The following is a 22,728-nucleotide window of genomic DNA, read 5'->3' as shown; positions in this document are numbered from 1 at the left end:
CATGATAAACAATTCACATTCCTGACAAGTTTTTATATTATATAGACTTTATTCTACACTAATGCTCAAATCATGCCAGGGAACCCAACTTGGCCCAGGTCTCACCCTCAATGAAGACTGCATCAGCATACGAAATAATTCTGCTTGGGATCGGAATCGATAACAAATACTTAGTACAAATAATATATATGAAGGGACCAATTTTCACACCCTGAGGCATCCCCGAAGGAACTGAAACAAATGAGCTCATCGTACCTTCGATTTGTCAATTCCATATTCCTCTAATGTTGTCAGCAACGTTTCACAAGGACCAATGTGTCATGACTTCAGCTCACAAGTATAGCAAATTACGAGATTTTATATTCAAGATTAAACTTCAGTCTTTCATGTTTGTTAAGGTTAGACCCATTTAGATTTTATATCGTTTGGTTAGGTCCCCTTCGATAAGAATGGGTTAGTTTACATTAGATTCGGTTGAGTAAGGTTAGTTCAGATGGGGCCGTAAAAGGTTATCACGATTTCTATCATGCACACCACTTTTCCTTATAGCTAGGACGACAGATCTAGCAGATAACGAATATCTCGTATGAATGATATAAAGGGAAACGGGGTGAGTTGATCAATTTAAACTTTATTTTTATCATAATTCGTAAATTTCTTCAAATTTTCAATCGCTTCAGTTATTCAAACTGCCAAAGTGAGAGTTGAAGACCAGAGCACCAGAGAGTTTGAAATTCAGAGAGGAGTCCGACAAGGTTGTGTGTTATCCCCGTTACTTTTCAACATCTATAGTGAAGAAATATTCAAAGAAGCGCTGTTCGATTCAGTAGAGGACATATCTATAAATGGAGAAATTCTGAATAACTTGCGTTTTGCAGATGACACAGTAATAATGACAGATAATGAAAGCGATTTACAGAACGTGATGGAACGTCTCAATGCATGTTGCAATGACTCAAGATCAATTTAAAGAAAACTAAATGTATGGTCATCACTAAATCGACAATTGCAAGCTCCCACCTGGTCATTGAAAAAGAGATAATAGAAAGAGTTAACAACTACAGGTATTTGGGAACATGGATAACATCGGATATAGACCGAACTAAAGAAATAAAAACCCGAATCGAGATTGCACGTACCGCTTTTATTAAACTTAAGAAGTTCTTGTGTTGTCGAGATATAAAGTTGACGCTACGTCGAAGGATGCTTCGGTGTTATGTGTTCTCCACGCTTCTGTATGGGATGGAGGCGTGGACCTTGAAACGGACTCATGTAAATGGACTGACCGCCTTTGAATTCTGGTGCTACAGAAGAATCCTACAAATATCATGGGTGGAAAGAGTGCCAAATGTGGAAGTAATCAGAAGAATTGGAAGTGAACCAGGAATGCTGTTGACTATCAAAAGAAGAAAATTGGAGTACTTGGGACATGTCATGAGAGGGCAAAGACACAGATTGCTGCAGCTCATTGTACAGGGCAGAATAAGAGAAAGAAGAAATGTGGATAGACGCAGACTCTCCTGGCTCAAGAACCTGAGAGAATGGTTCGGATGCAGCAGCTCAGAACTATTTGGAGCGGCGGTTAACAAAATCCGCATTGCTATGATGGGTTCCAACCTTCGATAGTAGATGGAACTAGAAGAAGAAGAAGTTATTCTATTAAAGTTCAAAGAGTGAAACCTTATCACTGATTATATAATTGAATAGAAGAACTTATAATCCTATGAGAAAAATGATCATTTTCGACCTCGCAGGGTCAAATTAATAGCACTCAATGTATCATCGTTTGTTTATTGAAAAAAAATCAATTTAAATGTGCTTCAACTATTCAACATTGTTGCTGGTTGTATCTGCATATATTCGATTCAAACACAAATGATTAATGCAACCCCGGGCAGATCAATCTCACCCCGTTTTACGCTACATGAGGTTTGAACACTGAGGCACCCCCTAAACAACTGAACTCATTTATCTTCATTTTGAACACATTGTGTCTTTCCAATCAGAAATGTCTTCCAAAAAATCTTCCAATGCAACCCAGAAATTTCATATTTCCCTGATGCTGTCACCAACTCTTCGTCAAATCGGCCAATGCAAATGATAACATACTTAAGAAGAAGAAAAACACGTCGAGACGATTGTTACCACTCCAGATTTTGTGTATAGTATAGTAAACCTCAATATATTTTATGGATAAGACTAAGCTTCAGTCTTTCAGTTTTGTTAGGGTTAGACCAATTTAGATTACATATCGTTAGGTTTGGTCACATTCAGTTAGTATGGGAAGTTTACATTAAATTTGGTTAGGTGAGGTCAGTTAAGATGAGTCAGTATAAGGTTATCACGATTCATATCATGTACACCATTTCCTTTATAGCTAGGAAAAGAGATCTGACAGTGAACAAAGAGTTCGTATCAATAATATAAAGAGAAACGGAGCGAGATTGATGGATTTGAACTTTTTTTCATCATAATTCATACACAAATGATCACTGTGACCCCGGGAAGACCAATCTTACACCGTTTTATGCTACATAAAGAGACCAAGTTTGTACTCTGAGGCACCCCCTAAAGAACTGAATCAAATGAAATCATTGTATTTTCAATTTGAACACATTGTGTCTTTCCAGTAGAAAATGTACTCCACCAATTCAATGCAGCCCAGAAATCCCAAATTTTCCTAATGTTGTCACCAACTCTTCGTCAAATCGGTCAATGCAGATGATAACATGGATATCGAAAAAAAATAAGAACTGCTGTGTGCTATCACGCTTTTAAGAATGGTAAAACTGAAAATATTTCATAGACAAGACTAAGCTTCAGTCTTTTAGGTTTATCAGGGTTAGACCAATTTAGATTACATATCGCTAGGTTAGGTCACATTCAGTTAGTATGGGTTAGTTTACATTAGATTCGGTTAGGTGAGGTCAGTTAAGATGAGGCAGTATAAGGTTAACACGATTCCTCTCATGTTCACCATTCCCCTTATAGCTAGGAAAACAGATCTGACAGTGAACAAAGAGTTCGTATCAATCAATAATACAAAGAGAAAGGGATGGGATGGATGAATTTGAAGTTTATTCTCATCATAATTCTTAATCAAAAGATCAATGTGATCCCGGGCAGATCAACCCACATCGTTTAACACTACATAAAGAGACCAAGTTTGTACCCTGAGGCACCCCTTAAAGAACTGAATCAAATGAACTAATTGTATTTTCAATTTGAACACATTGTGTCTTTCCAGTCGAAAATGTACTCCACCAATTAATTCAATGCAGCCCAGAAATCCCAAATTCCCTTTATGTTAGGGGAAGTGTGGTCTTATTCCAGTATATTTTTACTGAATCAATTTATTGTGTCGATATGTTTCGGCCCATGGTCATCATCAGAATACAATCTAAAAACATTCCACAATCAATAGATGTTTGAATAGACGATGAAATAGATGTTGAAATAGAAAAATTCCCGATAAACTGTTAGCACGAAGTGCTGAGTACTATCACTTCAGTATAGTAAAATTGAAAATATTTCATAGACAAGACTATGTTTCAGTCTTTCAGGTTTGTTAGGGTTAGACCAATTCAGATTACATATCGCTAGGTTAGGTCACATTCAGTTAGTATGGGTAAGTTTACATTAGATTCGGTTGGGTAAGGTCAGTTAAGACGAGGCACTATAAGGTTATCACGATTCCTATCAAGTACACCATTTCCCCTCATAGCTAGCACAACAGACCTGGCCGAGATCCAACCTCTCAGGTTTGTTCACGACAGATATCTCGCTCTAATCCATATCGGAATGAGCACAAATTAGCGCCATCCCTATTTCGGGACGGCTTCCTTGAATTACTCCGACAAATCGAAAGCTTCCGCCGGCACAGCATCCCCCTTTCGGGGCAAGCCCGTCGTATCTTTGTAGCTCGACTTCGAGCGGAATCAATTTTCTCAACCCCCCCGATGTCGGCCGATTGCCGTCGCCTCACGGAGCCGGATAATCTGTTTCCGAATAATGGCGCGGAAAATCATAAACAAACCGAAAGTTTTTCCATAACTTCCCCCCCGGTCTGATAGAGTTGGATTCGGAGGCGTTGGGGAATTTGGAATTCGGGGGAAGTACGTCACTGGATTTGAAATGAAATTGCATTTTGATGAATTGGAAGTCGTGTCTGGCTTGGATTTTCTTTTGAGTGGAAGTTTTGCGCGTGTCTTTCAGTTTTTTGAGTAAACTGTTTAATGAATTTGTGATTCTTCATTGTTGAAATATAATTATATTTCTCTAGTATAAAAAAAAAATTAATGCCATATGGTGGAGGTTTTGGTACAATAATATCATAATTTCGATATTTATATCAGATTGCTTCATCATTTGAACTTGAATAATTTAAAGTTATCACATATTGGTTAGTGTCATCATCCTCCAGAAAATCAAATTGAAGTCTCACAAATTGTTACTTCAATTGTGAATGATGATTTGCATATCTATTTCACAGAAGAGTAAGAGAGAAGATCTATGACTTCTGTGAGAATACTATCTCCGTAAATTTTACGAGATAAACTTTCTTTTCAGTTCTTATACGGTGATCTCAAATACAATTTAGTGAAATCTATATACAAGTTGTCAGTTTGTAAATTCAGAAATTTTTTTGAGTTTTAAAACACCAATAAGGCAATATTCTATTGAAAAATTCCGAAACATACGTCGGTTTTTTTGTTGATTTAGTTATTCGATTTATTAGCCGAGTACTCAATCGTATAATTAATTATTACTTGGTTATCTTTTCATCCATTGTTATTTAATAAATAAGAAAATATTGGACACGATTTTATTCTATTGTTCAATTTGTAACAACGCCGAAACGAACTATTTCGAAACGTCGGCGTTGTTACAAATTAAACAATAGAATGAAATCGTGTCCAATATCCCTAATATTTTTGTATAATTAATTTTTTCCGGATAACCTGTTACCGAATAATGGCGCTGGGGAATTTGTAATTCGGGGGAAGTACGTCACTGGATTTGAAATGAAATTGCATTTTGATGAATTGGAAGTCGTGTCTGGCTGGGATTTTGTTTTGGGTGGAAGTTTCGAGGGTGTCTTTCAGTTTTTTGAGTAAACTGTTTAATGAATTTGTGACCTCTCATTGTTGAAATATAATTATATTTCGCTAATATAAATAAAAAATAAATACCAAATGGCGGAGGTTTTGGTACAATAATATCATAAATTTGATATTTATATCAGATTGCTTCATCATTTGAACTTGAATAATTTAAAGTTATCATTTATTGGTTAGTGTCATCATCCCCCAGAAAATCAAATTGAAGTCTCTAAAATTGTTACTTAAATTGTGAATGATGATTTGCATATCTATTTCATAGAAGAGTAAGAGATAAGATCTATGACTTCTGTGAGAATACTATCTCCGTAAATTTTACGAGATAAACTTTCTTTTCAGTTTTTAAACGGTGCTCTCAAATATAATCTAGTGAAATCTATATACAAGTTGTCAGTTTGTGAATTCAGTATTCTTTTTGAATTTTAAGACTCTAATATGGCAATATTGTATTGAAAAATACAAAAATTCCGAAACGTACGTTGGTCTTTATGTTGATTTAATTATTTTTCAGCCGAGTACTCAATCGTATAGTTAATTTTTTCCGGATAATCTGTTACCGAATAATGGCGGGAAAAATCATAAACATACTGAAAGTTTTTCCATAACTTCCTCCCCGATCTGATAGAGTCGAATTCGGAGGCGTTGGGGAATTTGGAATTCGGGGGAAGTACGTCACTGGATTTGAAATGAAATTGCATTTTGATGAATTGGAAGTCGTGTCTAGCTGGGATTTTATTTTGAGTGGAAGTTCCGAGGGTGTCTTTCAGTTTTTTGAGTAAACTGTTTAATGAATTTGTGACCCCTCATTGTTGAAATAAATATAATAATATTTCTCTAATATAAAAAAGAAGATATACCAAATAGTGAAAATTTTGGCACAAAAATATGATAATTTTGATATTTACATTAGATTAAACTCATTAAACCATAATAGTATATTCTAAAACAAGTTGCAGAATGGGCTTCTATTCCAACACGAATGCGAAATTCGAAAACGAGCGACGAAGGAGCGAGTTTTGGAACGCAAGAATGTTGGAATTGCCTTCTGCAACGAGTATTAGACGATATTTTCTCTATTTCAGTCAAGTTTTGTGAAATATTGTCGAAATTCAATGAAAAATTCAGATTATATATCCTAGTGACATTTGTATTGTATCTTGGCAGTTGGTGTTACTGTTATGAAAATTGACAGATTACGGAGTTTTATTTTGAATCGTACGTTCCGAATTTCGAAATAATTGACAATTACGTATTAAATTCGTGAATTATGTCTGCCGAAATCGATTTGATACCACCAGAATTAAGAGAAATTGCGAATAATGTTGAAAATCATTTCACTATATCCAAATTATAGATATTATATCGACAATTATTGACGTTTGTTGAAATTTGATAGGATTGGAAGTCAGCATAGACAACCACAAAACGAAAAATATATCTGAAAACGATGTTGTAATGAGTTCATTACAGCACTGTTTTTAGAACTGTAATGAACTCATTACGATTCTGAAATAGAGAAATAATTTTAAGCATTCATTTATGGGTATTACCACCATGAACCAGAAGATGAAATTGAAGTCTTTAAAATTATTATTTCAATTGTGAATGATGATTTGCATATCTATTTCACAGAAGAGTAGGAGAGAAGATCTATAACTGTATGAATTTTCCTATCAGTTATCCTACGGTGTTCTCAAATACAAGTTAGTTAAAGTCAATATATATTTTGTTAGTTGATTGAGTAATTTTTTGAAGACACCTATGAGGAAAAATTCTATCAAAAAATACAAAAATTCCGAAACGTCTTTATGTTGATTTAGTTATTCAATTTATTAGTCGTTTACTTAATTGTATAGTTTGGATTATTCATTCTAATTCCGTTTGTTTTTAATATTTTGTCAGTTGGAATTGTATTTCTTGACAAAAAAGTGTATATAAAATAGATATATCAGAGAGTGAAGGTTTTCGAAAAAAGAAATCATAATTTGGATTATTTTATTAGATTGACTTCATCAAGTTGATCCATTCAAATATTATAATACTCGAAGTTAGTCTCGATATTTTTTCTGAAATGGAACATACTCATCCTAACTTTTCAGGGTAGGTTCGTTGTTGTGCTTCGTTCATGAAAAAATTCGACTAGGGTTTAATTATGTTTTTTTTTCCTATCATTTGGTAGTTGCTATTCAGTATACAGATGAAATCCAACAAATCAAAAATATATAAATTGATCCATCCCTTTTTGAGTTATAAATAAATTTATTGGTGAATTATATCGGGTCGAGATCTCAAGCTGTTAGAATTGATGGCAATTTGTTTTCGTTTTTCGGTTTTAGTAGTGGAGTTCCACAAGGGTCTATATTAGGATCACTGATTTAATCATTGATATTTCTTTTTTCATGTCTGTATGTATTTCGGTGGATTCTTTTTTTTTATACAGACGATAGCCAATTTAAATGGTCGTTTGAGCCTTGCGAGTCATTGCAGGCTGTAGTAGCCCTAAATTATGACCTAAATAATATCTATGAAATTTCGAAAAAGCATTGTCTTCGTTTGAATGCGGATAAATCAGTATGTCAAATTTTTGGTCGTAGAAATTATACAGTACAGTTCTTGGAGATTTATGTCCAGGAAGTTATCATGGATGGCAGCAAAATCAGTCTTCTGGAGTTTACAAGAAATTTGGGTCTAACGGTCGATATCGATTTGCGTTTCAGTAGACATATATCCAGCTGCTTGTTTACGGCTTATGCGAGTTTTAGAAATGTATATCAATTTACAGGTATTCTGAGTAGATCCAGTAAAATTCTGCTGTGTGAGTCTATGGTACTGTCATAATATGAATTATTGTGATATTGTCGACTGTCCTTGCTTAAATGCTTTCGATAAAAATAGGATTCGATACTACAGAATTCTTGTCTGAGATTGAGATCTACGTAAATATGATTTTGTAACTTACACCCCTAAATTACCGGCTGGCTCAGTATGGAGCACAGAAGACGTTTCCATTAATATGTTATATTTTATAGAATTATCACTGAAAGATTACCAATCAATCTACGATAGGACTACTTTCCGTTCTGGTGTGCACTACATCAATATTCGCTCCAAACGCAACATCTCAATACCAAAACACCGAACCGAGCTATTCACTAGATCGTCCTCCTATCAAGTACAATACAATTGCATGAATAGCCTAGAATTTGGGTATAGAAGCATAACTCTTGATAAGTTCAAATTGCATATTTTGAATGAAGTTCGGCTAATAAACGAGCATCTTTCCCGACATGCTTGTGACTGTTTCTTTTGGCGTTTTCCTCTTATTTGTTTATTAATATGTGTGCTGTCTGAAGTGGGATATTTCAAATATTCATTTCGATCCTGCAGCAGGGTTTGGATTATATAATTGTTTTAGTGTTCATGGTAAAGAATTTTGTTTTGTTTTGTTTTGTGAGTTAGGTTGAGAAGGGTTGGATAGAAGAATATAGACGCATGGTTAAGGTTTGAAGTTGAATGTACGGTACTCGACAATATTCTCTACCTGATTTATGCGAGTTAAATCTCGGCCCCAATGGTGTGATTCAATGTGTTTTTCAAGTTTTTCTTTAAAAAGACCTTTATTTTTATTACCTGAGGTAGCGGTTCTCAAATTTTTGCTCTTCACGCCCCCTGTTTTAATTCGAAAAATTTTGCTCCCTCTTTCCGTGGACGAAGGAATTCAAATTACACAATTACTACAATATTACTACAAGAAGAACAAGTCATAGATGTTTCATCAAGCACCTCACAAAAAGCGAAGTTTGCTAAAAAATCTCAAACAAACTTCTGGACTGAGCTTCCGAACGGATACTCCGTTATGAAAGCCATAGCGCTTATAATTCTGTTGAGTTCTCCAAAATCTTATCTTTATGAAATTGGATTTCTGGGGAAATCCAAATACAGAAATGAATGGCCATCTCTAACTGGAATGATTCTTTGTAATTGTTGAATAAAATTTCAATATTATTTTTCTTTAACCTCTCTTCATTATTTTATTTTATCATTTTATTTTTCATTTCTTGTGCGCCCCCTCCAATCATCAAGATCAAGATGCGCCCCTTAGGGGCGCGTCCCACAGTTTGAGAAATGCTGACCTACGGTAATTGATGCCAAGATGGTAGGTCTTGTTTGCTGCATGCTAATTATAATTTACTAAGTGTATATTTGGAGAAGTTATCCGGAATATAGGGAGGTTTCCCGTTCATCAAATCTAAAATTCATCATTTTACAAGAAATTTTTTCAGGAACTCTGAAAAGTCTTTGCCAGACGATGGGGATTTAAAGGATTGCTTGATCCTTGAACTGCTGCAAAACAGTGGGGCCCGCTCTTCAGAGTTCTGACATATCTGTAACTGGGGATGAATAGAATTTTAGAGATAAATTATACTTTGACACATAAAAAGTACAATGATTTACGGTAAAAATTCGTGTGTATTCGGAATTGGTTTTCAGTGAAATTGATGTAACAGAACTATAACATTCTCATGAAAGTCACTTTTACATTTCGGTTATTAGGCAGAAATTAACACATCCAAATAAGGGATAATGAATAAATAATAGCGGGATTATTTGGACTGATTGGTACATGTTTTTATCTATTTCTCTAGTTATTTGTGTATTTCAAACCCCCCAAGAGGGCTTTTTCGATATTCTAATTACTTTACTGATTACAGATATACTATTGGCTATCTCTTGATGACATCAATGATTTCAGATCTTGTCGGCTGTAAGCTAGGAATGTCAAAGGCCTCCAATCGCCCACCGGACAGTTACCATCAGAGTTATCATCACCACCAACCAAGCCATTACTTCTCATCTTCGCACGACAGCATCTCGGCACCTTACGTCAATAGAGCCGCTAACGTCGGTACAGCAGCGAGCGAATTAGATCTATCCAGAAAATCACGCAGGAAAGATCTGAGAAATAGGCTGAAGCTGCCTACTAGTGTTGCGTTAGCATCTTCGGGAGAAGCACCACTTCTGGGTGCTTGGAGGACTGCCCCCGGCTCGACTGCTGGTACCAACCCTCCATCCTCCAATCATCTCAACTCGACTAGCAGCTGCAACGGTACTGAGAGGTGAGCAATATAAGGAAGTCCTTAGTCTTGTTTTTTAGGAAAATGTCATGTGTTATCAAAGTTACACGGATCTGTTTCATGACCTTTAAGATAAGGATTTAAGATTTAATTGAAAAGGTTCTATTAGACTGTGATCTAATGATCTATTTTGCTTCCCACCTTAACGTGATTTACATCTCGCCTTGCAGATCCAGAGTTCTGGAATGGCTTGAAGAAAGTTACTTTCTCACTTCTACAAGTTTCTTGTCCAAAGCAGATTTTACTTTGGCTAATGATGGCAAGGCATTCCGTCACCAGGTAATCCGGAGTTTCTCCCTCCTTTTCATAGAATCTGCACCCGTCATATTGTAGCAAAACTCTGCTAGACCCATTCTCATGAGAGGTTTCATAAGGCGACAATGCCCTGTGAGGAATCCATAGAACAGTTGCAGTATATTTCTGTTAAGATCCATATACTCCTTGGATCTCGCATTGGAATAATCTAAACCAGGAAAATTCCGCCAGAGTGTTTAGCTTTCGGTTTTACCTTCCCCTGAAACTATTTCTTGTAGATACATTTGCCTATACCACAGAAAGATTCCGGTCCAATGAAAGGAGTTTGGCAAATGTGTTGGCCTCATCATTTCCTTCAATTCCCGAGTGGCTGAAACCCAGACTAAAAAGACCTTGTTATTCTTGCCTATTTAATTGAGTTCATTAAGCACTACAATGCAATCTTAGAATCAATGATATGTGAGCTCAGTGCTTTGATCGCAGCCTGACTATCACAATGTATTACTATATTTTTTGACGTTTACAGAGTGTGGATTAAGTAAAAAACAAAATTCATAACTTCGTTAATGAATGTTTCCAAGCGAAATGCTCGGAAAGTTTTCAATTCAACACCTTACGGCATAAAACTTTTTCTTCATTATAGTTTTTACAAAGTGACGTCGTACTTTGTTTGATATACTCGCATTGCTTCACCATCCCCTGCTCTTTAGCTGTTTTGATTTCTTTTCTGATGATCTCGTTCATTCTATGGTATTCTCCTTCATTTTTTCTCTCGCCTTTTGTCTATCAGCTGTAGAATGTCTTCTGATATCCAGTTCTTCTTCTGAATTTCCACTCACGGTCAATCAGAAAGCGTAAAATGTCGTTAAGTTACAGGTAATTGAAGAAAAAAAAAATTTTCTCATTGTAATTGAAGAGGAAAATTTCTAATTCATTCAGTGAGTACTAAGAAATGAAGAGGTCATCTTTGTTGTTGGGTCAATATAATATCAATATATTCCGATGAAGGAATGAGTTACTATTTCAAATTTCAGTGGAGGAAACGTTCAGAATTCTTTTCTTCAAGAGAAAGTAACAATTTAAAGAAAATTTTCATGAAAAAATAAAAGATTTTGCTTTTTGAAAGTTGCGGTAACACCACCCCCTCAAGAGTCAACTTTAGTTACGCCAATGATCTTCACAGTTCTACAGAAATGAACATAGTAAAGTGCATATAAAAAATAACATGTACAATTACTCAGGTTTCTTCAACAAAATTTATAAAGGAAAGTTTACAACAACAAATCAATAAACCTGAGAAAAAGTTTGCTCGAATGAAATTGAAGTCATTAGAATAAATACGAATTATTCAAAAATCATTGTTCTTTCGTGGTGAGATTTGTACATAAATCTGAACTCTAAAAAGTTTCACATGTTTCGGAAAAGGAAGTTCTCTGAGCTGAGCAAATAAGCGTTCTTTGTAAATTTTTGAGGAAAATATATTCCACAATTTTTTTTGTTTCAGTCGGTACGGTTTACGCAGAGTGGACTCTTACAACTCCCGATTGAGAAAAGGGTCATCCAATTGGTCCTTCGTCTTTGATCCTGCAGGACGTCTGTGTTACTACTGGTCTATGGTTGTGTCCTTTGCATTCCTTTATAATTTTTGGGTCATCATTTACCGCTTTGCCTTCCGGGAAATCGACAGTAAGTATAAAGTATCATTAAAATAATAATAAAAACGATAATATGACTTATCTAAGTTGAAAGTGTAGATGGCTGAGGTTTGAATTGAAATTTTCAAAAATAATTTTCATCAATCGCAACATATAAAAGGGTTAAAAATAACACCGCTTTCCATTATTTTTTTTGACATCTGATACCTAGTTTATTCTCTGCCAGCTACAGATATTTAAAGTTTGAGCTATTTTTAACTTATATTTGCCATTCTTTACAACATATCGGGTCGTGAAAAATATCGCTCTTCTGTATTCAGTGGATTTTGGATCTTTATTCAACCACTGGAAATCCAAAGGAGATATAGGGTTATGGATTTTTTGATATTCTTTGGGTTCCAAAGTCAAGGGTTAGCTATTTTATGATTCTAAAAGTAAACATAAATAAAACAAACTTAAACGATTAAATTATCAATTCAATTAAATGCTTGGAACTTGTCATGTGTGGAATATCCGAATACATCATTTAAATGTTTTCCGCATTATTTCTCACAAGACTCGAACCTTGTGTTGTGAGATGATTTTCGATGCGCCGACTCATTTTGAACAATATCTCATCAATAATTTGATATTGATTTTCAGATCGTCAATAGTCAATAGTGAAAATTATTGGCATAAACACTATACTTCGCATAAACCACAAATACATATCATTAATTCCATGCTATGAAAATTCAGTGATCAATTTCCTGAAGCGATGAAAATTCGAAGGTTAGAGTGATACCTTCTACATTTTCAAGAACGTTCACCAGTAGTGTAAACCAATAATAAACCAAATTGCTCATAATACACTGATTTTTTGTAGATGTTATGGTCTCTCAACAGTTCCATGAGTATTTTCACTGCTTTATATGCAATAGTTTTGCTTGTTTTCTTCGCCACCGAATGCAAAATGTGCTCCCAATCGGCATATTTTCTACGCATTCCATAGTCAACTGACTTTAGGTTGTGTGTCAACTGAACCTTCTTAGGGGGGAAATGCAAATACAGATGCAAAAAACGCCATAGCGTGCCGTAAGAGAGGCCCAAATATTAAGCGCATCGAGAAATTGATAAATTTGATTCTTCTTCAACACTTTTATGTATAGCAGCAATGTTTTCGGTTGAGTGTGCATTTCGATGATGTATGGGCCGTAAGACATTATTAACAAATCTAGTCTCTTCGAATATTGTCTCTGTCCCATCAGTTGTACTCTCAGTGTACACAACTTCCACACGTTCAGTTGTAGATGAACGATCTATATTGTTGAATGGCTAACCTTCAATTCACTTATCTCCAACTCGACGAGCTGGACTAAAAAAGTTCTCTCTCTCTTAGTAGTAACAGGAGCTGAGGAAACTAATGGGCGCGCTCACGGGACATTGTCCTGTCGAGTACCTGAATCTGAGTCTTAACACATGTAAGTCATCTTGAACCTGCCTCCTCTAGATATTTTTTTGGAAAGTGAGGCAGCAAGAAGGACTCTCAGGGTAGCAAAGGAGGGTGAACTAAAAACTGGAGACTACTCAGGGCACCTTCGCATTCTAAATGAATGCAAGAAACCCCTTGATGTGGTCACAGATAACCTTCTACCGAGACTTGAGTTTCAGAAAAACTTCAACACGACTTTCCAATTCGTGAATATGGGATAATAATGAAGTGGTTTTCCTTAGAATGTTTGCGGTATTTTATACCGGTGGCTCGAAAACTGAAGATGGATGAGTGGGAGCCAGTGTACACGGTCTTTTAATCCAAACAGCAATACCAATGGGTTTATGTCCTTCAGTGTTCCAGGTAGAAATCCTTGGCTTAAGAGAGTGCGCTCTGTACAAGGCGCAACTACCAAAGAGCAACAATATATATAGGATCCGACAGCAAAGCAACCCTGCTAGTTCTTGATTTCCCACAAGTTAAGTCAGAGTTAGTCTGGGAATGTAAAACGTCCCTTAAGGTATTCGAAAAAAGAAACCAGGTCAACCTCTTCTGGGTGCCTCACCACTGCGGAATACCCGACAATGAAACAGCAGATCGACTGGTCAGGGAAGAAGGGTCAATCCACTTCACCAGGCCAGATCCAACCAGTCATCAAGCGATGGCAGTCGAGAAATGAGAACAAAAGAGTAAGCTTGCGTTCTGGTGGACAATCAATGGTCAATGATAGGCCAATTCACTTCTCTCTTACTCGACGGGCTGGACTAAAAAAGTTCTCTTACTCAGTAAACAAGAACTGAGGAAACTGAAGGTTGCACTCACGGGACATTGTCTCGTAAGGTATCATCTGAAACACATACGGAGAGCATCAGAGGAAACATCTCGTTCCTGTAAAGAAAAAAGCCAAACACTTGCTTTGCAAATGTGAAGCTGTTCATCGGAAGAGGCACCTCACCTTGGTTCTTAGTTTTTAAAGCCAGAAAAAGTGATGGATGTAGCCTCTAGAAAGGTGATAAAGTTAATTGAGACACTATTACCTGACAGGTAAATAACGGGGGGATGCAAAACATATCTTTAGGTCAAGGTGCTTGCGAGAGCTAAACATATAACGCTTCGAATGATAGTTCTGTTTGAAATATATCATTAGAGAAGGGCTGTGAAATCTGGACCACGACATGGATAACCCAGTTCAATTAATTTTCAATTCCCGTCTTGTTTAAAAATACAAATACAGAAATAATATGGAGACTATTAGGCATAAATTGGCTTGATTCAATAACAAAGTTGCCTCGACAGTTCAAATTTGTAACCTGACCACAATCATTCAACTCTGGTCGGTAAATCTGAAAATTCAAAACCAACGTTGTTTATCATTCCTGCTCGCAATCATTCCGCCGTCTATTAATTTCCATTCAGAGCTATTATGCAGGAATGATTCGAATGGTCCAAATTCATACATCAAGATAATAGGCGATCTGGGCTGATCCTCTAGGCGCCAATCTGGACCGTTGTTGAACTAAACTGATTAGTTTCAATCGTTTCAGTGACATGCCATTCGTCACCCTCCACAGGTTATCTACTAATTATCGAGCTAATTTAACAATCTTCGAAGTTTGGATCTTTCGCTCCGCACGGAATGGCACAGAGCCATCAGAGCGTCAAACAGGATATCGCATTGAAAACAAACTCCAAGTTTCATTATTTGATTTCGGATGAACAACAAATTGGGCTCTGATCAATAAATTCGCCGATGTGCGATTATCCAACATCTATTTGGTGTTTCAGGGAACACTAAGTAAACGGTTTTCCAATAAGGGGTTTCATTTTGAATAGCCCGCTATCTAGGTAGCTGCCACTTTTGAAGCTGTCATCTTTTGACATTTGACGAGTAAAAACTAAGATGCATAGAATACCTGGTGTGTGCAATGATTCGATTTTGTTTCAGACTTTTTGAGAGATCCATCTGTTGCTTTGGTGTTCAGCTTAACCAGAGTTCTGTAAGGTGGCGCTCTTCAATATTTTTCGAATTCCCGCTATCTGCCAGGTGCCGTTTAAAAATGAAATACTGATTTTAGACACTGTAAAAATTCACAACAAATTACAATTCAGTTCTTATCGAATTTTTACTCAAATGAATGGAATATAATGACAGACCATGGAATATAAAATATTATTGTTCTATACTCAAAGTTCATTACAAGAGCGTAGAAATAGGGGGATACTGGGGGTAATTACACGGTGTTCCTAAATTGGAGATCCAAATGAAAATGACAGACTTCCGGATCATTTTAAGAAAAAAAGTACTATAATATGAGTACTCAAACATTTTGTTTTGAGATACATGTGTTAAAGTTTAAGTTTTTTTCTCGTATAACCTTCCCTTCACGAGATATTTAATTTGAATTAGCCATAGATATTCCAGTTTAAAGTTTTCACCATATGATATGCTAATTTTGAATGCAAATCTATAGGGTGATATTTTTTCTGGAAGGATGTCTGCTTCCTTCCTCCAAAACTGTATTTTGGTGAATGGCTGTTAGTTTAGAGAAATGTAGAAAAAAAGTCTTGTTCAGTACTACACTTTTTGGTTTGTTATAGTTTTGTCGTATCTGCTATCGATTTCGAGAAAAATCTCTAGTAATCCTCAGGAAGATCCAGCTAGTAAGCTCTAATGAATGTATTAATTATAAGTTTTGTTATTTATTTACCCAATCTGTACCGAAGATTAATAAATATGTGATAATCTGATATAAGCATCACAAAAAGTACGATGCACTAGAAACAACCTTTAAAGCAGAGAAACAATATTTAAAGCAGAGCGTTTGATATTTATGAAACTTTTTTCTCAAAATTATCCAAGTAATTTCTCATTTTCCTTCGTAACTCTAATTTGAGAACACCCAGTATAAGTTATGAACAACCGAATCAGTAATAAAAAATTATTTCGAGTAATTTGGTTCAAACTTCGTTATCAAACTCCTTTTTTAACATTACAGATATGAGTAAAAGTTTTCGTCAAAATTTTTTTTTCGATTATCCCCCCAAGAAAAAAAAGATCTACGCCCTTGGTTTACAAATGTCGAGAATTGAGAGAAATGTCAAATGTAAACGATGTATGCGCCATCTGAAAAAAACGCGATCCTTCGAAATCAAGTAGGTATAAATCTGAAAAATCTCCCGTTTTGTCTCAAAGTTTTACAGGTATAAGTAGACATACCAGGTTTTCTATGCATCTCAGTAAAAACTATATGTCATTAAAAATGGTACGACATAGGTCTCACAACGATTCCAGTTGCAATTCTCCAAACTAAAACATTTTGGATTTTGGGTCGTTGTGAACAACGTGAAGAACAACTGAAAAATGGCTACTGTAGCCCTTAGTGCTCAGTTTGCATAAGAACTCAAGCTGAATCATCACAGCAACGTCGTATCTTCGCTAATTGAGTCTTTGAGTTGGATCGAAATGATCTGGATTCTCATCATAAAATCTTCAGTGATGAGGCTCATTTTCAACTCGGAAACCATGTTAATAAGCAAAATTGTTGCATTTGGGTCTCGGAAAGTTCAAGAATGGTTATTGAAAAGACCTCCGATCCTCAACGTGTCACTATTTGATGAAATTGTTGGACTAGTGGTGTTATTGGACCTTACTTATTCAAAAATGAGTCTGGTGCAACTGTTGACCCTGCCACATACATGCATGCAAATCGTCCAACTTGGCTTGCACCTACTATATTGAGAGACTTAGATGAGAATGTGTACAGGAAGCTTGAGTTGGGGTAGAAGTAGGTCTTCTAGGAATCTGGTTAAGACCGATTGCGTACAGTCTTATCGTAATGCAATCGTTTTTTGAATTTTGATTTCCTATATAACAACAGCTGTAGCAATAAATATCTCATCAGACACCATTTATGTATGCTACCGTAGTCGTGGCAGTCATTTCATTTCCACCGTTTTCTTCTCTTCACAATGAAATAAACATCTATTGATTTCTCTCAAAATATACTCTTTTTTTCGATATAATAATGAAAGCCCTCATTGAAAAACCCTCTACTTCGATTGCAACAAAAATATCGAAAAAAGGCGGAAAATTGAATAAAACTGGAAAATCTTTAATTCATTTCCCACTAGTCTCAGTTGGCTTCGGAAGACAGTGGATCCTAATATTCCGTAAAATTTGGAGTCAATGTCTTCAAAATAACAACATTTAGCGCTTTCGCAAGAAAACTTTTTTGACACACACTTACACATCAAAATTCTTTGAAAAATTTTGTGTCTGCGCCCGCTGAAACGGATTTCGTGATCATTTCCATTCGAAAAAATTTTTTTTCTAGATTTGATCACCTGTTATACTAAAATAGGAAAGCAAATTCATCTATAGAATCCATACCTTCTTAGGAAAGTGTACTATACCTTTTCCAATTGGCGTTCAGAAAATGGAAGTTCTATTTTAGAAAAGGAAACGTGTATTTCAGAATGGGAAAGTATAATTTGGAAAAGTAAATTTAATTTCAAGTAATCGAAATTGAAATTCGGATAAAGAAGTTGGAAAATCAGAAAACAAAGTTGTAATTCATAACAGTAAATTGACTTCCAAAAACAGCAAATTATATTTCAGGAAAAGAAAAATATATTCCAGAGGTTATCGGTTCAATTTCAGATAATGTAATATTTAATCTAGAACAGTACCGAATGTGAGGTACCAATTCAATATGCAATACAGATAGTACATATATATGGCTACCAGGGCATTGTGTTATTAAAGGAAACGAAAAAGCCGATCAATTTGTGAAAACAGCATCAAGCTCAACACCTGTTGGTCCTGAGTTTTTTGTGGGCTTGGAAAATACTTATTTAAGCCAGTAGTCCTACAATAAGTGTGGGACAATAGAATAACCATATGGAGGAACTCTTGAAGCTATCACGAACTATGCTTCGGGTAATGGTGGAACTGCTGACAGGACACTGTCGGTGCGAATACCTTTTTTACCGCATGGATAAGTCAGTCGAACACATAGTTTGAAAATGTCCGGGTTTGACTGGCCTGAGAAACACTCATATGGGAATGTCAATCCTGGATACTCACGACGTAACAGCCAAGGCTCCTAAGGATGTCGTCGGCTTCGTTAAAAGAATCGACGGCCTACTTGGATTTCTATGAATAGTTAGGGTTTTCAATTCATATATTCTGAAATCAATTTTTCTTTTTCTGAAATTACGGTTTCTAAATATAAAGTGTTTTTCTCAATTTCAAATTCTCCATTCCGAATAACAACTTCTTATTCTGAATTACAATTTCCATCTCCTGAAATGCAATTTACTTTTCTTAATTACGTTCAACTCTTTCTGTATTACAATTAGAAAAGGTGTAGTTTCGCATTTAAAATGATCAAGCAAACCAAGGAATTCTATAATTTTTATTTTCGCAGTGAATAATTTCTCACTGACATAATTAATTTTAGGGCACACTATACTGATATGGTTCTGCCTGGACTACACAGCTGATTTCCTCTATCTCATGGACATCGTATTCCACTTCCGTACGGGTTACCTGGAGGATGGCGTGCTTCAAACGGACGCTTCAAAGCTGAGTAACCACTACGTGAACTCAACCACCTTTTACATCGACTGCCTATGTCTCCTCCCTCTGGATTTCCTGTACCTCTCCGTGGGATTCAACTCAATTCTGCGTATGTTCCGTCTGGTGAAAATCTATCGGTTTTGGGCTTTCATGGACCGGACAGAACGACACACGAATTATCCTAACCTCTTCCGTTCGTCCAGCCTGATCCACTACCTCCTAGTTGTATTCCATTGGAACGGTTGTCTGTTCCATCTTATAATAAAAAATGACGGCTTCGGTTCTAAAAATTGGGTGTACAGTGACGCGGACAGTACTGATTACGTGAAAGCGTATCTACAAAGTTACTATTGGTGCACGCTGGCGTTGACTACAATCGGAGACTTGCCGAGACCTAGGAACAAAGTTGAATATGTGTTCGTTATTATTCAGCTACTTTTTGGACTGCTCCTTTTCGCTACTGTTCTGGGTCACGTAGCGAATATTGTCACGTCCGTGTCCGCAGCTAGGAAGGAATTTCAAGGTGAGCCATTTTTATTTTTTCAGTTTACGCATCTGCATGTTCGATGACAATGTTAATGATAAATATTAAAATTTATTATTATTCATAACACATCAAAGATGTATTCTTAACATCGTCTATAAAATTGTCAGGAGAGGCGATAGAGTGATGGTGATCAAAAATGAATTAAACTAACGGCATATTGTTTTTCTCTCAGCCTTGATTTCGGTTATTATTCACATTTCTAAGTGTCATCTACTCGAAATGATAACGAAGTATAATACCGAATTTCATTGGGAATAATGAGAACGAGAAGCATTTTGACAATGATTTGCTTTAGAGTTTACACATATAAGATTTCAAGTTCGTAGTTGAGAAATTCTAAATTAATTGTAGGATTTCACATATGCCTACTTATGCGTTTCTTCCCTGGCACACACACCGGACTCATCAGTGTGACTTTGGTATATTTGTGTGTGCCGTGTCACAGACGCTTGGGAAATTTATTATTATCGGGAACCGCCGGGACTCGAACCCGGCACCGTGTCGCATCTAGGTGAGTGAGGCCACTGAGTGCGGTGTTCATTGTTGCTATGTGGAGCTTTATGAGAAGCCGCCACATAATTATCAGTGATGCTACAATAATATTTCAATGCTAACTGAACAACATTGAAGAGTGCCCTATGGTACTATTTGGAAAGAGATTTAGAAAGAGGGCTATAAAATTGAATTCAGTAATGTCGGATAACATTTTTATCCATTATACAAATTCCAGTTATTCGTTTGAAAACGTTGAGTATTTTCGAATAACACACTAAAAGTGGATATTAACAATTTGAAGATTAAATTGTGGCACTAAGCAGTTTTGCGCAGCTTGGTGAGTGAAGCCAACCCAATATTTTTGTTATTTATAATCGAAACCAGAAATTTCGTGGACCCGTATATGTTCTTCACGACACCGTGGACCCCATTCGAGTCCCCCGTGGACCCATGGGGGTTCACCTGGACTATTTTGGGAATCACTGCTATAGATGATGCTCTAATAGTTGATGAGAAGTGTTCTCTTGAATTTATAATATGGCACCTCTTCTTATACATTCATTTCTTCATCGTTCACTTGTAATAGGTGTATAAAATTGTGACCACTCTTAAGAAACCTTCACTAAGAATAATGTGATGCAACAAAAAAAAACTATTATATTTACTAATTATCTTGGTCAATCAACTATTTTCTTGGTGTTTTTCTGAGATATTGATATTACATACCACGGTATTTCCAGTCCATACAAAAAATGATAAAATAATGCAGAAGATATCACAGATTATAGGCTTATTTCTATGCTCAGTGTTTTTTCCAAAAATATCTAAAAAGTAGTTTCAAATCCTATAATTTCTATACCTAAATAAGTACAGGGTGGACAAATTTCGATGTTTTAGCACTACAACTTTTGAACCAGAGGAGATAGACAAAATATGATACCTCATTCTCGTTCTATTTTTCTGAGAACCATCAAGAGCCCTCTTTTGTTTTCGAGTTATAAGCGAAAACTGGAAAAATGGCGATATCGAAAAATATTTATATCTCCGCTAATACTGATGATAGTGCTCTGAAATTAAAACATTATAGAGACACTTTTTTACGAATAATCCAGTGGCGTGCTTGTCTTTTCAAAAGGGTTTTTAATTACGAAGCTATAACCCAAAGTTATGTTTTTTCGAATGTGAACACTAGATTTCTGTGCCATTTTTTGAAAGCTTTATTTTTCCTTATTTGAAAAATATATAATATATGGTTTGTATTAAAATAAATAACAGAAAATGGTCAAAAACCCTTTTTTTACCTAAGAGTCTCAATATTTCTTTGGTTTCAATTTGATGAGCACAGAAAAATTGAGCTTTCTATAAAAAGTGCAGTGTCCTTCCATCAATCTGATTATTTCTATGCTTTCAGAAATTTCTAAAACATTCGAATCTAGATATATTTTATAAAAATAGTTTCGAAAATATTAATGAACTCGGAGAAAATTTCCTAGGTTGCTTGAACACAGTTTCAAATATTCAACTATTGAATTCGGTGCGAAATATCGAGAAGATGTGTCGACTGTGCATTGTGCAATTGTTGTCATCATTAGGTTAAATATTATTTCTTGTTTGTTCCCTTCGTAATTGAATTGTTGAGTTCAATCATATATGCTTTTTTTTCAAATGCTATTTGAAATGTATTGGTACTTGTGCGTATTCATTCTGGAGACCTATGAAAATAATCTTCTGATACATCCATCTCATTACAACTCTTTCGATTGAAACATTCGATTTTGTGAATTTTTTCCTTATTTCCAAATCAATATTTAGATGAAAAAGTTATAAAATATATCTAGATTAGAATTTTGTAGAAATTAGTAAGAAGCATAGAAATAATCAGATTGAAGCAAGGACACTGCTCTTGTTATAGAAAGCTCAATTTTTCTGTGCTCATCAACAGTTGAAACCATAAAAATATTAGGACTCTTAGATAAAAAAAGGTTTTTGATAATTTTCTATTATGTATTACAAACCATACGATGTTATATATTTTTGAAATCAGGAAAAATTAAGCTTTCAAAAAATGCCACGGAAATTCAGTGTTCCCAATTGAAAAAACATAACTTATGTCATAGCTTCGTAATTAAAACCCCTTTTGAAAAGACGAGCACGCCACTGAATTTTACGTAAAAAATTGCCTGTATAATGTTTTAATTTCAGAGCACTATCATCAGTATTAGCGGAGATATAAATGTTTTTCGATATCGCCATTTTTCTAATTTGCTCTTATAACTCGAAAACAAACGAAGGCGGCCAGAAATGAATACTTCTCTTGTTAGTTTCTCAGAAAAAGAGACCGAGAATGGGGTATCAGATTTTGTCTATCTCCTCTGGTTTGAAAGTTGTAGTGCTAAAACATCGAAATTTGCCCACCCTGTACAACCTACTACAAAGTAGTCAACAGTGATTGACTTATTGAGTATGTTT

The 22,728-nt window shown here is 35.6% G+C and overlaps 1 protein-coding gene across 3 annotated transcripts in view; it reads left to right on the top strand.

Moving 5' to 3' along the window:
• The window catches only part of LOC123677476 (cyclic nucleotide-gated cation channel alpha-3), a 255,400-nt gene that overhangs the window by 119,193 nt on the left and 113,479 nt on the right, over positions 1-22,728 (top strand). For all 3 annotated transcript variants that reach the window (XM_045614013.1, XM_045614014.1, XM_045614011.1), the window contains exons 4-6: positions 9,874-10,237; positions 12,015-12,196; positions 19,099-19,740. In XM_045614013.1, the coding sequence (XP_045469969.1) occupies positions 9,874-10,237; positions 12,015-12,196; positions 19,099-19,740 (1,188 nt within the window). The remainder of the gene's footprint in view (positions 1-9,873; positions 10,238-12,014; positions 12,197-19,098; positions 19,741-22,728) is intronic.

The sequence above is a fragment of the Harmonia axyridis genome, chromosome 4 (genome assembly GCF_914767665.1).
Source record: "Harmonia axyridis chromosome 4, icHarAxyr1.1, whole genome shotgun sequence".
In the NCBI taxonomy this organism is placed as follows: Eukaryota; Metazoa; Arthropoda; class Insecta; order Coleoptera; family Coccinellidae; genus Harmonia; species Harmonia axyridis.
This window is presented reverse-complemented; position numbering and strand designations above follow the sequence as displayed.